Genomic DNA, 14429 nt, shown 5'->3' with positions numbered 1-14429 from the left:
AACGCGGTGGACATTGATTGGCTAACGGATTGACCTGTGGAAGAGCTTGTTGTAGGTGTGGTGAGCCTTCTGCGCGTCCGCACACACCGCATCCAACACATGGACCAGCCTCTTCAGCTGCTCCTCCAGAGACTGGGGGACGCGCACATGCAGAACAGACACAGAACACGTTAGCACGATGGCTAGATCCAATGGCTAACGTAGTAGAAGGAAGGAGTGTGAGACTATGAGAGGGTATAAGTGTGTCATTTTAGTCATTTTCAGGCTGTTGGACTTGTTCAGGGTTCAGGTTTTTAGGAGACAAAATAACAGAGTCAAGCGTTCTTCTTTTTATATAATAAACTTACCCCTTCTTCTGGTTTGTATTGTGAGATAATATTTTCGTACCACTCCACTGTTCCTTTCTGTTAAAAAACGGGGAAATTTGTAAGTAAATGTAGATAAGCCCACTTCAATATGTGTTCTGTCTCGTTGACTTTTACCTTAACAACAGTGGTGATGTCCATGTTCAGTTCATTTCGAAGCGGGCATACAGTCTTAAAGGCCTGCATGCTCTGCATGTAGCCAACGCCCCTAAACACACACACACACACACACACACACACACACACACACACAGGCAAGCATGCATGCTCATACACGTACGTATGGACACACACACACACACACACACACACACACACACAGGCAAGCATGCATGCTCATACACGTACGTATGGACACACGCATACACACACACACACACACACACATAAACACACGCACACACAGGCAAGCATGCATGCTCACGTACACATGGACACACACACACACACAAAATATAGGCACACACACACACACACAAAGAAAAGGTATTTTATTTTTCAGTGGCGGGAGAATAAATTTCTTTAGTTGTCACCCGTAGTTTCTTGTACGTGCATGTGAGTGTGCAACGTGACATTTGAACTGAAATGTCTTTCATGCGGCAAACGTGAACCTCATTCTAAACATTCCCTAAATAATGTCTTCTGATTTCTTTGGCACTCACACAGTGAGCAATTGGAGCTTCAAGGAGCTTCCCTGTAGCTTGTGGTATACACTTTCCACTTGACTCCTCCATAGAGTCGGATAGACTCACTGTGTGTAGTCCAAGTTTCTATGCAAGTGAAAGGTTGAGTGTATTTCTGGCACTGGATTTTTTATCAACAACAATCATGTTTTCATGAATACCTTTCTATTGAAGATTTTACATCTATCTTTCATCCAGAGTGACCGGATTGTTTTCTTCTTCTATAATAGCTCACATAAGATGAAGCTAAGGGGAGAGGGCCTAACTTGCTCAAAGATGTCTAGGACGGTTGGCCTGTTTTTTTGTTGAACTGACTTTTGAACTTTGAACCTCCCTCATTTACCCGGCTCCACTGGTCTTAACTAATGGGTCTTTCAGGGGGGAAACCAAAACCGCCTGTGAGATATAGTATATAAAAACGAGTTGGTCTGCAAAGTACTTCTTTAGTCTCAGCCATCAAAAATAAAATCATCTTCTTTCTTAAATTGATTTCTTAATGTAGTATTTAAGAACCTTTCATTTCATATTTTTGGGAATTCCCAAGAGAAACAATAAATCAATGAAATTGATGAAGTAAATCTATTATCTTTTGCTGTCACAGGCCTGTAATAAGCCCGTCCAATGATCTAATTTGGAAAAGATCAATAAAATGATTGAATGGTTTACCTATGTACCGTGTTCCAGCCCATCCACGCCTAGCACATGATCTGAGTCTTCACCAAGGCAAGGCAGACTTATTGCTAAAGTTAGCGAGCTAGTCCGGTGTATCTAGTGTATTTTTAGCTGCATGGGGAGGCCTGAAGTGAGGTGTGTTCTTTTTTCGGGGTTGACACCTTTTAAAATGAAGCTTTCCCTGTCTGGTTTCTCCGAATTGCCAACCCTTAGCCTTAAACCCACTAGAGACCACTTTTCTTCCCGTTTAAGTTTTACCTGAGCATGAGCTCGAAGCGTGTGATGGCCGCCGGGCTGGTGCAGGGGAACACCTGCCGCATGTTCTTCATCAGACACAGACAGTGCTCCGTGTACAGCCTGAAGCTGTCTGACAGCTGACGCTCCTGCAGGAGGAGGAGCAGGAGGAGGAGGAGGAGGAGGACAAAGACGAGGAGGAAAATGTAGAAGAGGAGGAGGATGATGGTGAGCAGGAGGAAGAGCAGGGGGAGGAGCAGGGGGAGGAGGAGCAGGAAGAGGAGGACGATGGTGAGGAGGAGGAATAGCAGAGGAGAAAGATCATGGGGAGGAAGAGGAGGAGGACAAATACGAGGAGTAAAATGGAGAAGAGAAGGCGAACGATGGTGAGGAGAAGGAAGAGAAAGGGGAGGAGTAGGAGGAGTCAGAAGTGGAGGAAAAGAAGGGCAGGAATAAGGAGGAGCGAGAGGAGGTGGTGGAGGGAGAAGAAAGGGGAGGAGGAGAAGGAGGAGGATGGGGAGGAGAGGCAGGAAGAGGAGGAGAAGGATGATGGGGAGGTAGAGGAGGAGGAGAAAGACGAGCAGGATAATGAAGAAGTGGAGGAGGATGACGGCGTGGAGGAGGAGGAGCAGGGGGAAGAGTTGGAGGAGGAAGAGGAGGAGGAAGAGAACGGCGTGTTTAAGGAGCAGGAGGAGGTGGAGGAGGGAGAAGAAGGTGAGGAAGAGAAGGAGAAGGATCGGGAGGAGAGGCATGAATAATGGGAGGAAGGTGATGAGGAGGGGGAGGGGGAGGAGGAGGAGGAGGAGGAAGAAAGAGGAGGAGGAGGAGGAGAAGGAGAATGAAGAAAACCACCAGTTATAGCTTCAGACAAGACAGCCGCATTGAGACGTGCAGGAAGAAATGTGACGGATGTCAACCAGGTGCAGATAATAAGAGGAGGATAAGAGGTTGGCGATTCGCTGGCGGTAACCAACTGGCGTGGGGTCTGTGGTGTGTGTGTGTGTGTGTGTGTGTGTGTGTGTGTGTGTGTGTGTGTGTGTGTGTGTGTGTGTGTGTGTGTGTGTGTGGTGTGTGTGTGTGTGTGAACTCACCAGGTCCCCTCGCACAGCGGGGGGGTCCCAGTCAGCGTCAATGGCCCGCAGGAGGCGCAGCAGCAGGGAGTAGCAGAGCCTCTGGCCGCGGTGGTGGCTGCTGTAGCACTGCCAGCGGCTGGTGGGGGGGGGGGGGGGGGGGGGGGGGGGGCGGGACCAGACACAACATGTCTTACTGCACAGCTACCTGCTCCTCACCCTCTGAGTGTGTGTGTGTGTGTGTGTGTGTGTCTGTGTGTAGGTGTGTGTGTGTGTGTGTGTGTGTAGGTGTGTGTGTGTGTGTAGGTGTAGGTGTGTAGCCAGGTGTAGTATGGTGTCTCTGTACTATAGGTATGTGTCTCTACAGCTTTTACTGGATTATTCTGTGTGTATGTGTGTGTGTGTGTGTGTGTGTGTGTGTGTGCTATGTGTGGCCTCTACAGCTGTACAACATTACAGTATCTACCACCGTGCGTGTGTGGTATGTTTGTAGCATTTCAAGTATTTCACAGCAGAGTGGGATAGTGTCATTTCATCCACCCAATAAACCCTCTTTGAGTGTGTGTGTGTGTGTGTGTGTGTGTGTGTGTGTGTGTGTGTGTGTGTGTGTGTGTGTGCTACCAGGCGGATGCATGCTATGCTAAGGCTTACATAATGGCCTGCTGCAGAGGGGAGAGGTCGGTCTGCACAGCGTGGTGTGTGAGCAGGGTCCAGGCGGGGGGGCTCACCAGTCCGTTCCAGTTATAGGGCTCTCTCTGAAAGACCACGCCACATAATGAGGCTCATCACGACGCAATGGGTGTACTGGTAATGAGGTGTACTCGCGCTGAAAGAGACTGCATGTGTCCTAGGTAGGATTTAAGGGCTGCAATATGAGTTGTTTTTTTCAGTGAGCAATGTCACAGAGAATCGCCAGCTATTAGCGGGTGAAATGCGCTGTGAGGATTTCTGTTCTGGGTGACTTGCTCTGTGTCAATGAGCCAATTTATATTTTTTGACCGCTCCCGGAAACATTTCTGTTCCATCGGCATCCCTTTCCTGATTGGTTCAATCGAATGCATCCTGCTTGTCAATCACATTAGCGTTCAAAGCCTTAGCCTCATAGCTCCACCACAGGTGGGTGGATGCAACCCTTCTCAATGGTGGAGTAATGGAGGGAGGGAGCACAGAGGGAGGGGGCATTTGGCTAGTTGCTTTAATTATAAATTTGCTCTCTGCTTTCTCTTATTGACTCTCCAATCGTACCTACAGCAGCTGGAGGCTTATGAAACCTCGGCTAATAACCCAGACACCATCACCAGAGACCAAACCAAGGACATGGTGCTGTTGTTGTGGATGTTGTTGTTGTTACTTACCTTTACATTGGCATGCTCATACTCCAGAATCTGGGTCAGTAACTTCTTGTGAATGGCCACGTTGGTCTCCCTCTTTGTCAAGGTTGTGTCCCTCTGGAAAAATAGTTTTTCACAGATATTTCGAGTGCAATTCACCTCCTACCTCCATCTTCTTTTAACATCATATGTCTAACATGTCTGTCCGCATGTGTGTCCATACGGCAGATCTATACCCGGCAGTATGTGCAAACCTGATTGGTAAAGAGCTTCATGATGAGGTGGCACTCTCCTTGAACCTTAGATGCACTTGATCGGGGCTCGAGCTTGAACCACTTGTCAAAGCCGTTCACGGGTAATTCCTGTAAAGGAACAACAACAACAGCAACAACAACTTCAGGTGATCTTTGTCGCTCGATGCTTCAGTTCATGGAGCCGTTGCCGTGGCGTTGGGGACTCACGTTCAGGGGCATGTTGATACACCCCAGGAAGTCGTCGGCGTTCTCCTCGGAGCCTGACGACGCCGATCCGTTGGCGCGCACCGATTTGGCGATTTGTTTGAAATACCTGATTACAAGAAGAAATAGGAAAATAAGGACATCCGAGTGCGTGGAAGGGGGTATGACGTCACCGTATAGACAACCAAAAGTGTGTCTTTATTATTAGATTTTTTATCAGTTTGTTATTATATACTTTGTTTCTTATTATGTAAAAATGTACATTGCTAATATGGCTATATTTCTTTTTTATTACGAACATTTTAATTGTGTTAGGGTTATTCATACATTGAATTTTCCATTCTATATATAGAGAATGTGGCCACATTCTGATAACTAATGTCAGGATGTCTGGGTGGGAATATCAAGGGTGGGAGAGTTGAAAGGAGACTAAGGAGGAGATCAAATCCCATGTTACTATGGGAACATGCAGTGCCTGAGCTGGGGACCTTAACTGGTACTTCATCTCTGGGTAGGAAACCACAATCTGTAATCAATCTGAACAGGTATATAATACGTATATATACTTCTGGTCTTAGATCCTTGTTAAAATCCTTGAAAAAAAGAAAACTGTATTCGCCCCCCCCCCCCCCCCCCCCCACCCCCCACATTGTGAGGATCAAGGTTGTGTTAGCTGTTCCATTTCTTTCAGTGATTTCTATGGGATACAAATCCCAGTCTCCAGTGGCAGAGTATTTTGGCCTCCATTTTTTAACTCAGGTAACGTGGATTATCAAGGGACTTAACGAAGCAAAGTCTGAATGAATTCTCCGGCACATCATAGGTATGGCCATGTGACGTAAATATATTCTTTTTGAACAAGCCAGTTGGGTAGACGCTAATTAATCCTCACTGCTGGAAAGAGCGAGAATACCCTCTTAATAAGAAAAGAGGGAAGGCATTAAAATGCTACATGTAACCTTTAAGAAAAAAGATATGCTCAATGGTAGAACGGAAAACATAAACCAAATTGCGTTTTGGTTCTACCTGCCCATCCCCCGGAGGCCGCTGACTTCGTTGAGCTTTTTGCAGGCCTCCGCCACGGAGACGTCATCGTCGTGGTCCCTTTAGAAAGAGTGGAAAACAAGATAAATTATGACACATTATCTTCAGTTCACCGCTGTGTGATTTAGTGTGCTGTTTCGTTATTGTCCGACCCTTACTTTCCTTCCCCCCCTCAAGGTTGTCCAATGAAAATAAATTTTCGTCGAATCCACACTACACGTTTTTATTTAGTTTCCCGGTTTTGAAATAACAACCGTGTTCGATAAAGGGCCTTGAGATGTTATCCTAGCCTAAGCCAGATAGAGATTTTGTCTGCAATAGCTAGGGGGGGAAAGAAATAAGCCTTACATTGCTCCTTATGAGCAACATCAGTTCTAATTCCAGTCATGCCACCGAACAACGGGGTTACTGCAGGTCACGGCAGAAGGCTTTACCGAGGATGCGACTCTGTGGAAGATGAGCTTTAAACAATATACTCTGGTGTCTCAATGAACGGGAAAAATGACAGCGAGTCAGGGATTAAGGAGCAATCAGCAGGTGAGCGTCTGCCCACGCCGTCGTAAATAAAGCCCAGAGTTGTCAACCGGGAGAGCAAGCCAACCAGAGTGGAAATCTAGTCTTGCGTAAGGACGAGGGATGTGTTGTTTATTCATAATGACCACTGACCATATATCGAGATGCAGCAGATCATTGTGGACGTCATCAATGTCACTGTTCACCGCAAGAGGGAAAAGACAGGAGGTTAAAAACATCTCAAGCCATGTACTTTGAGTTCAGTGCTCGACTATATAAGAAAAGACGGACTACATCAATCACAGACGAGAAATTAGGCCGTCACAGTATAACGTTCATGACAACCATGAATCATTTCCTCACCAACAAACAAACTGCTTATGCCCAGTTCCCCCCCAGAGGGGCTAACCTGCTTTAGCCCCTGCTTACGAACGGTCCCCACTAGAAAACGGAGGAGGCGGCGTTAGGGTACTCACAAGACGAAGTGTGCGTCCCAGACCGGGTTGAGGGTCTCGGGTTTGACCTCGGTCACCTGGATGCACGTGGCCGCCAGCACCTCCTTGGTGCTGGCTCGCTTCTCCAGCTTCTCCTTCCTCTTCCTGAAGCTGAACTTCCTCTCCTTCTTCTCCTCGTGCTCCCTGGGGCTCTGGCCCAGCAGAAGCCCCAGCATGCAATAGGGGTCGCTGTAACCTGAGCGTGCCGTAGGGGCCGCCATGAAACAGAAAAGGTAATAAGGGTAGGCTCCCCTGCCCAATCATCATTGAGTGAATTAATCATTTATTTCCTGGTGTAGTCCTGTTAACCTAATTGAACTCAAAATGGGACTCATAATTGGACCATTGAAAGGTCAAATGTTGAGTTATACGTCGTGTTCTAATGTTCTTGTGTTTCGCTCGTTAAAGGCTGATTCCCCAGCCTTGGCTGGTGATTGTTTTTCTCTTGGATGTCATCGTAGGACAAACACAGCTGTTGCTCATAACACTAATTACGAGTCTGCTGTGAGGGACACGGGTCGGAAACTTCAGATAATGTACTGAATAAAAGGGAAGGACTTACCGTTTGCATCTTTGGCCATGAGATTCTTGGCTTTAATGACAGACACCCTCAGAGAGAAAGAAGCTCGCTGTGAAGCAAATGTACACAATGCAGAGTTTAACAATCGGCTTGTTCTTTGCAACGACCACTGTTGAGCAAGTACCTGTTATGCTACGTTAACACGCTGTTTGAGCGTCCCACCACTTAAAGGGGCAGTGAACCCAAATTGTTTTTAACACAGCAATATGTCTTATTGGTCTTCAGCATAGTAATCTTTGCCATTTTGTCACTTTTGTCATAAGGCCGTCATTTAGAGGAATTGTTTAAAAGCCTATGTTTTGCTAGTCTTCGTCAACTACAAACTAAAGTTGCATTAATTACAACATGAAGGGAAAAATGATGCCTTGGAACTTTGCTGTCGTGAAAGAACAAAGGGACACGGCAGAAGCGTGTGTGTGTGGGTGGAACTCCCTCTGTGCATCGGTTGATGTTGATGGGGAGAGAGGGTTAAGCTCGTTGACACACACAACATTGCTCATTACAACACTCATACACAACGACGGTGCTCGCAGAAACTAAGCATCACAAATTTGCTGTGGGTCGTAACCATGGGGATAACACGTCCACCCTCCTTCCTAGAATTCTGATTATTAAAAAAAACCTGTTTCTCCAGAAACGGGGTACACTTCAAGTTTGTTAAAAAAGCAGCAGGAAACAATACAAATGTATGAAAGGTTGTTCTGAGAACTGGTAATATAATATTATTTATAATAATAGTACTAACAATAATAGTTATCATCGTAAAACCTTGATAATAATAATCATGCACTCCCACGATGACAACTCGGGCACTGGTCTCCTCCCACTGGCCTCCTTGTATATTTAAACATGACATCACCATCACCACATTCTTCTGACTTCTATATGATACTAGGTTTATTGTGGATACAATAAAACTCTAAAACATTCGGATGTGAAGTAAATCAGTCCACAATGTTAACCTGAGTCCGCTGCCGCTTCATGTTTGAGCGATGTTCTAGGAAATGTTTGCTGAAGCTATAAAAAATAAGCTAGCCCCGCAGTTGCTCACCTTGGACTCGTGGACCTTCTGGAGAATGATGTCGTGCTCCTCCTCACCAATATCAAAGACCTTGAAGTGATCCCGGCACACAGGCAAAGAGATATAACAAGGTAAAACACAGTGTGGGTTTATCACAAACAGTGAGATATAGAGTGTGTAATGTGTCTCATGTTTTGTATTGTATTGAATTGTCAGTGTTTTACCCTCCTATACTTTTTTTTTTACATTTAATTTGTACTTCTCATATTGTGTGAATGAATGTATTTAAAAAAAAATCCAAAGGTTCTTGCATACTTTGGATTATTCATTTGAAAATCAATTATATTGTTTTGCCCTTTTGCTGCTGTGAAGCCCATATTTCCTGACTGGGATCAGTCAAATAACCCTTATTTGCATTACATTTACCGATAATGTCTTTGTGATAGTGTCTTTCATTATATTACCCTGTATAACATTGCATTCCACTATCTTGCGTCGTTTTTTTGGTCTTGCATTGCATTGTATGAACAACTGTACGGACGCAAATGATCATGGCAGCTCGAAAAACATTGTTGTCTCAAACTCAATTGTTATTGTATGTTCAACCCTCCCCATCAATATGAATGCTGAATACCCGGACACATTTGAGCTAATCCAGACACTCATTAAAAAAGTGCTGCATTATGCAGCTGACAATGAGATTGTTTTTTTAAACAGTTCTCTTTGTGCAAATAACAATTAGGCAAAGATGACAAAAGGCATCCTTGTTTAGCGCAGCAGGCCTGGTAAAACAAAATAAAACATAATGATAACAAATTATTTACTCTGTAATAGTGATGGTTAGGCGTTCATAGCAACATTATTTTGATTGCCAAACTGCTTATCTACCATATCTATTAATAACAACTGCCCGACGTAGAGCTATTCATGATTTACTTGGGCATGTCAGTTTAGGCCAGGATTACCCCGAAAGGGCTTTTTAGCTTAACAACATTATAAAATAAGAGTTGTTGTGTTGTTACTGGATACAAATAAAATGCATTTGGTATTGTTGTTTCTATCAGTAGGTTGTTCCTTTATCAAGACATCAATATTCTTTCTTTCTTTTGCTTATTGCATTAACAGTAGGCAGCCATTGGAGTGATCCAGTAGAGATCCTTTCTGTTGTTCTTAACTATGGAGCAGTGACCTTGCTGGTTCAAAACAACACGCATTGATGCTTTTGTTCACATCCATTGTCATTGCAAGAAAGCACTTGCCTATTCTGATGAAGAAGCGGCAAATGTAATCATTTTCATGATTGCCTGCATGTGTTTGTGTGTTTATGAGTGTGTTTGTGTGATTGTGTGTGTGTGTGTGTGTGTGTGTGTGCATGTGTGTGTGTGTGTTTGTGTACATGCGTCCGTGCCAAATATAACTGTACCTTTCTCAGATAGGTGAACATCTCTTCTTCACTTGAAATGTATTCCGGTGAGGGCACCCCTACTCTGTTCACCACCGTGTACACAGCCTCTTCATACAGCAGGTCCAGCTACACACACACACACGCACGCACACACACACACGCACACACACACGCACGCACACACACACACGCCACACACACATACACATAACAATTATATTTAAGAAATAAATATTTCTGATCAAAGGCAACAGTATCTTAAAATTATACAATTTGATTTATTAATAAAAAAGTGTGCACAATTCCTATCCAAAGTGAGCCTTTAAAAGTGTCTAGCTTGAAACCTGTGGGACTAGTTCAGTTTCAAAATGTGCGGGTTTTAATGCATAAATAAAGAACAATGAAACCTACGAATGAAATAAGTGGAGTGCTGTCTGGCCTAATAACAATCAAAATGAGCCGTTTTCTATGCCCCCGCTGTCCAACTCAATCCACAAACAAAAGAGGATCTCAAAAATCCCTTTTTAACAGTAGTTCAACTGTGTGTGTCTGCAGCGACCAACCCACCTCTCTCCTGCTGGTGCGGTCGCTGATGAAGGCCTGGTCCACATGCTCCAGGGGTGGGGCCACCACACTGGCGCCCCGCTGACTCTGTGGGGAGCACCACAAGACCCCTCAAACAAGCGCTTTGCTCCTCGCTTCGCAATGGAAGCCATAAGCAATTTATGAAATTACTTCTTTTTTTTTTTGATGTTGTTTCCGACATTGTTTGTGATTGTGTGTGTGAGGACTGCATCGGAGGATAATCGCCCTGCAAGCACAATACTTTAATTGCGAATTAAGAATGCATGGACAACAAAAGAAGAACAATGGGTTTTTGAGAGGAGAAACCAATGAGGTTTATACATTATGAATATATATATATAATATATATAAATATAATATATATATATCATCTATGAATAAATCATGCATAAAAATAATAACCATAATCAAATATATATATATATATATATAAAAATAAGTGTCACATGCACCCAGGAAACAAAACAACACAATACTGGTGAGGCAGCCCCTCTGTCATTGTATCCGTGGGCAGATTGAGGCGAGTGGCGGGCTTCTGATCAGCGCTATAATTCATCTGTTGACAGCTGAGACTGCAGCCACCCTGTGTCCTGTAAACCCAACCCTGTCCTTCTGGTCATTCTGACAGACGCACAAACTCACACCCACACACACATACCCAAGCACTCACACATGCATGCATGCACACACACACATACACCCAAGCACTCACACATGCACACAATGCACAAACACACACATACATACAGCCAAGCACTCACACATGCACGCATGCACACACACACACACACACACACACACACACACACGCAGAACACACACACACACACACACACACATACACACACACACACACACACACACAAACATTCGCAAGTTTGTGTCACTTTCGATTAATGGCAGATTTTTGGCCGATAAGTTAATTTGTACGACACATCATCCTCACACATCCAAGTCACCAGAGGCCACCGAATGAGTGACCTTTTGGTCCACTACTCTCTCACAGCATGAGGGCCCACTGATGCAAGCACCGGCGTATAGCAGAGAGCCCACGGCGTACCAAAGGCAGAGGTGTATACCACGGTGGGCTTAAAGAAAATGACAAAAAAAGGCGTTTCTTTAGCAAGAAGAGGCAGATAAAAGGTCAAAAGAGAAGAAGAAGATGAAGAAGAGACACACCTCCGCCTGGGCTGTCCAGAGCATGCTTTCCTGCTTCTGGAGGATGCTGGTTGTGCGCTCAAAGAACTCCATGCTCTCCTCTGAGACCCTGCCCGCCACAGGGGACAGAAGGAAGCAACAGATAGTGTTCATGTGTCGGCCGGGCATAGGGCACACAAAAACACACACACACACACACACACACACACACACACACACACACACACACACTGTGTGTATTGTTGCTGTTTTTTCTGCAGTTCAACATGGATGTGTATGAAGTTACTGAGAATGGGGGAAGAAATACAATGGACAAAATGTATGCATTGCAGGTTATAACAGACATGAGCTCCACTAATACTAATTGCATCCCCTTCATGAATTATTGAACAAACTGCATATTTTAGTTCAGGCACACTCAGTTTCAACTTGTTTCTATGACACTGCGCGGGTGATTGCGAATGAAAGGGGGGGGGGGGGGGGGGGCCTCAGGCTGGTTTTCGTCTGCAGACTCTACGGTGGATAACCTGCTGGAGCTCCTGACCTATAAGTCCCTCAGGAACCAAAGTCCCCGCGTTTCCTTTGTGTTGTTAACACAGACGATTCCTCTCCGACGGGTTGTTTAAATTAAACCGCAAACCGTGAGCAAAGAGCAACCGCATGGTGTCAACCCTAACCCCGCTAATCTCAAGATCACCAGTGGATTGCGGTGAAAAAACGCTAATTAACTGTTTATTTTTCTCCCCTCTTTCCGTTCTTCAGTCTGTTGGTGAGTCCCTGGACTCCTGCCATTTGATAATTTCATAGGCCCAGTTGTCATGGTGATAGAGGCACAGTCAGGGAGGCAGTTGTTTGCCAAACACCTTGGGAATCCCCCCCACATAGACACATGCACAAACGCACATACACGCACACACACACACACACACACACACACAGGCTTATCACACCCCCAGCCCTCTCGTAGACAAACACGCACAGATACATACATACACACACAAACACATGCACACACACGCACAAACTTCCTCCCCATAGACACATGCACACACCTACCCCCACTCATCGACACACACACACCCACACACACGCACACACCCACACCCACACACACACACACTCCTACCCCGATGATAGACACATGCACACAATCCTATCAACCTCCCTCCCACAGGTACACGAACACCCACACAAACACACAGACACACACACACACACACACACACACATTTCCACCGGCCCCCCCACCCTCCCCAACCTTCACCCCACACACTGTCAACCCTCCCCCTCCCTTCCTCCACCCAGGACGACCGCGCTGTGGAGTCGTAGAAGAAGAAGACGGACAAAATGAACTGCACCTTCGTCCTCCTCATCCTCCTCGCGCCATCACCAGGGACCCACCACCAAAGCGCCGTCGGCCCGGTTTACCGCACCAGCCAATCAGAGCCCCCCTCCCCTCCCCCCCCCAAACCAAAGCTCACCACACGACCCCCCCCCCAAATCCCCCTTGTCCAACTCCAAATTAGGCAGACACGAGCTGTCGACGGCAGCAACCTGGGTCGTCACACCTCCTCCATTAACGCCTACCACGGCACTGCACAGCGGGCGTGTGACAGCGGCCATCCCCCACCCCCCACCACAAACTAAGGTGGGGGAGGAGGGCGGGGACCGTGAAGTATTGATGAGGGACTAATGGAAGCCGTGCTGAGAGGGGGGGGGGGGGTTCACGCAGGTCCGTGTGTGGCATCACACTCGCACACAGACATCGCGCACACACACATTACACACATGCACACACACACACACACCTCACACAAACATCACACACAAGAACTGATGCCGGCTGGTGCTTTCCACTTGGAATATGGCTTTGGGGTTTGACAGTGGAAGCAGTTATAGGAAGAGATGAATGTGATGTGTATGTTTTGATTATGTTCCCTTCATCATCCAGTTACAGAGGATGGAGGCACCGTTTGCCTCTGTCCCTTCGGGGGGGGCCTTTTCCCGGCTCTAATGTTGCTTAAATTGTGACAGCGCCGAAATTAATATCTGCTATAATTCAAATTTTGCTGACCTGGCTTTCAACTCTGCAGGCCGGCTGTCGATATGCAACCTCCATGCATTTCTCTCGTTCTATCTCCCCCACTCTCTCTCTCTCGCTTTCTCTCTCTCTCTCTCTCTCTCTCTCTCTTTCTCTCCCTCCCTCACTCTCTCTCCCCACTCTCTCTCTCTCTCTCTCTCTCTTTCTCTCTCTCTCTCTCTCTCCCTCCCTCACTCTCTCTCCCGACTCTCTCTCTACCCAGTTTCTCTCACTCCCCCCTCTCTCTCTACCCCATCTCTCTCTCTCCCCATCTCTCCCCATCTCTCTGTGTCTCATAACCAAAATAACCTTACCATTTCATGTTGCTAGGTAACAGGGTTTTTAAAGGGATTTTTATTTTATAATAATCTACTTTGATTAAAAGGCACCCGTTCTGCTGTCCTGTCTGGAGAGAGAGACACAGTTAACACAGCTAAGGTAGATAAGCACATGACATTTACCCCCCCCCCCCAGCCTTGGAATACAATGCTTTAACAAACAAATTAACAACGTTGATATTGCACCGTTGAGTTCGGTCGAGGATTGTGAATAGGTAAATATGAATGGCAGGATTTAATGAAATCCTTAAATTTCCGGTGACATTTGGTTTTGCACTAAAATATTTATTAAAGTTATCGCTTTTGTTCGCTGCTGTTATCTATATTGTTCTTATACAGCCCTTTTAATGAAAACCATGGAATCTAGATAAACAAAGCCATTAGTCACAGTATATGTG

General features: G+C 45.7%; 1 protein-coding gene across 1 annotated transcript in view; it reads right to left on the bottom strand.

Moving 5' to 3' along the window:
* The window catches only part of baiap3 (BAI1 associated protein 3), a gene marked incomplete at both ends in the record, with an annotated part of 30562 nt that overhangs the window by 14368 nt on the left and 1765 nt on the right, over window positions 1-14429 (bottom strand). The window contains 17 exons of the mRNA XM_079746029.1: window positions 35-132; window positions 348-404; window positions 483-573; window positions 1979-2103; window positions 3046-3163; window positions 3676-3779; window positions 4380-4472; window positions 4610-4717; window positions 4817-4922; window positions 5840-5917; window positions 6524-6568; window positions 6847-7060; window positions 7427-7493; window positions 8496-8555; window positions 9889-9996; window positions 10438-10521; window positions 11635-11722. Coding sequence (XP_079602155.1) covers window positions 35-132; window positions 348-404; window positions 483-573; window positions 1979-2103; window positions 3046-3163; window positions 3676-3779; window positions 4380-4472; window positions 4610-4717; window positions 4817-4922; window positions 5840-5917; window positions 6524-6568; window positions 6847-7060; window positions 7427-7493; window positions 8496-8555; window positions 9889-9996; window positions 10438-10521; window positions 11635-11722 — 1644 coding nt within the window. The remainder of the gene's footprint in view (window positions 1-34; window positions 133-347; window positions 405-482; window positions 574-1978; window positions 2104-3045; window positions 3164-3675; window positions 3780-4379; window positions 4473-4609; window positions 4718-4816; window positions 4923-5839; window positions 5918-6523; window positions 6569-6846; window positions 7061-7426; window positions 7494-8495; window positions 8556-9888; window positions 9997-10437; window positions 10522-11634; window positions 11723-14429) is intronic.

The sequence above is a fragment of the Pollachius pollachius genome, assembly GCF_949987615.1.
Source record: "Pollachius pollachius genome assembly, chromosome: 11".
NCBI classification, from domain to species: Eukaryota; Metazoa; Chordata; class Actinopteri; order Gadiformes; family Gadidae; genus Pollachius; species Pollachius pollachius.
Note: the sequence above shows the minus strand (reverse complement) of the source record. Positions and strands in the feature narration are given on the sequence as shown.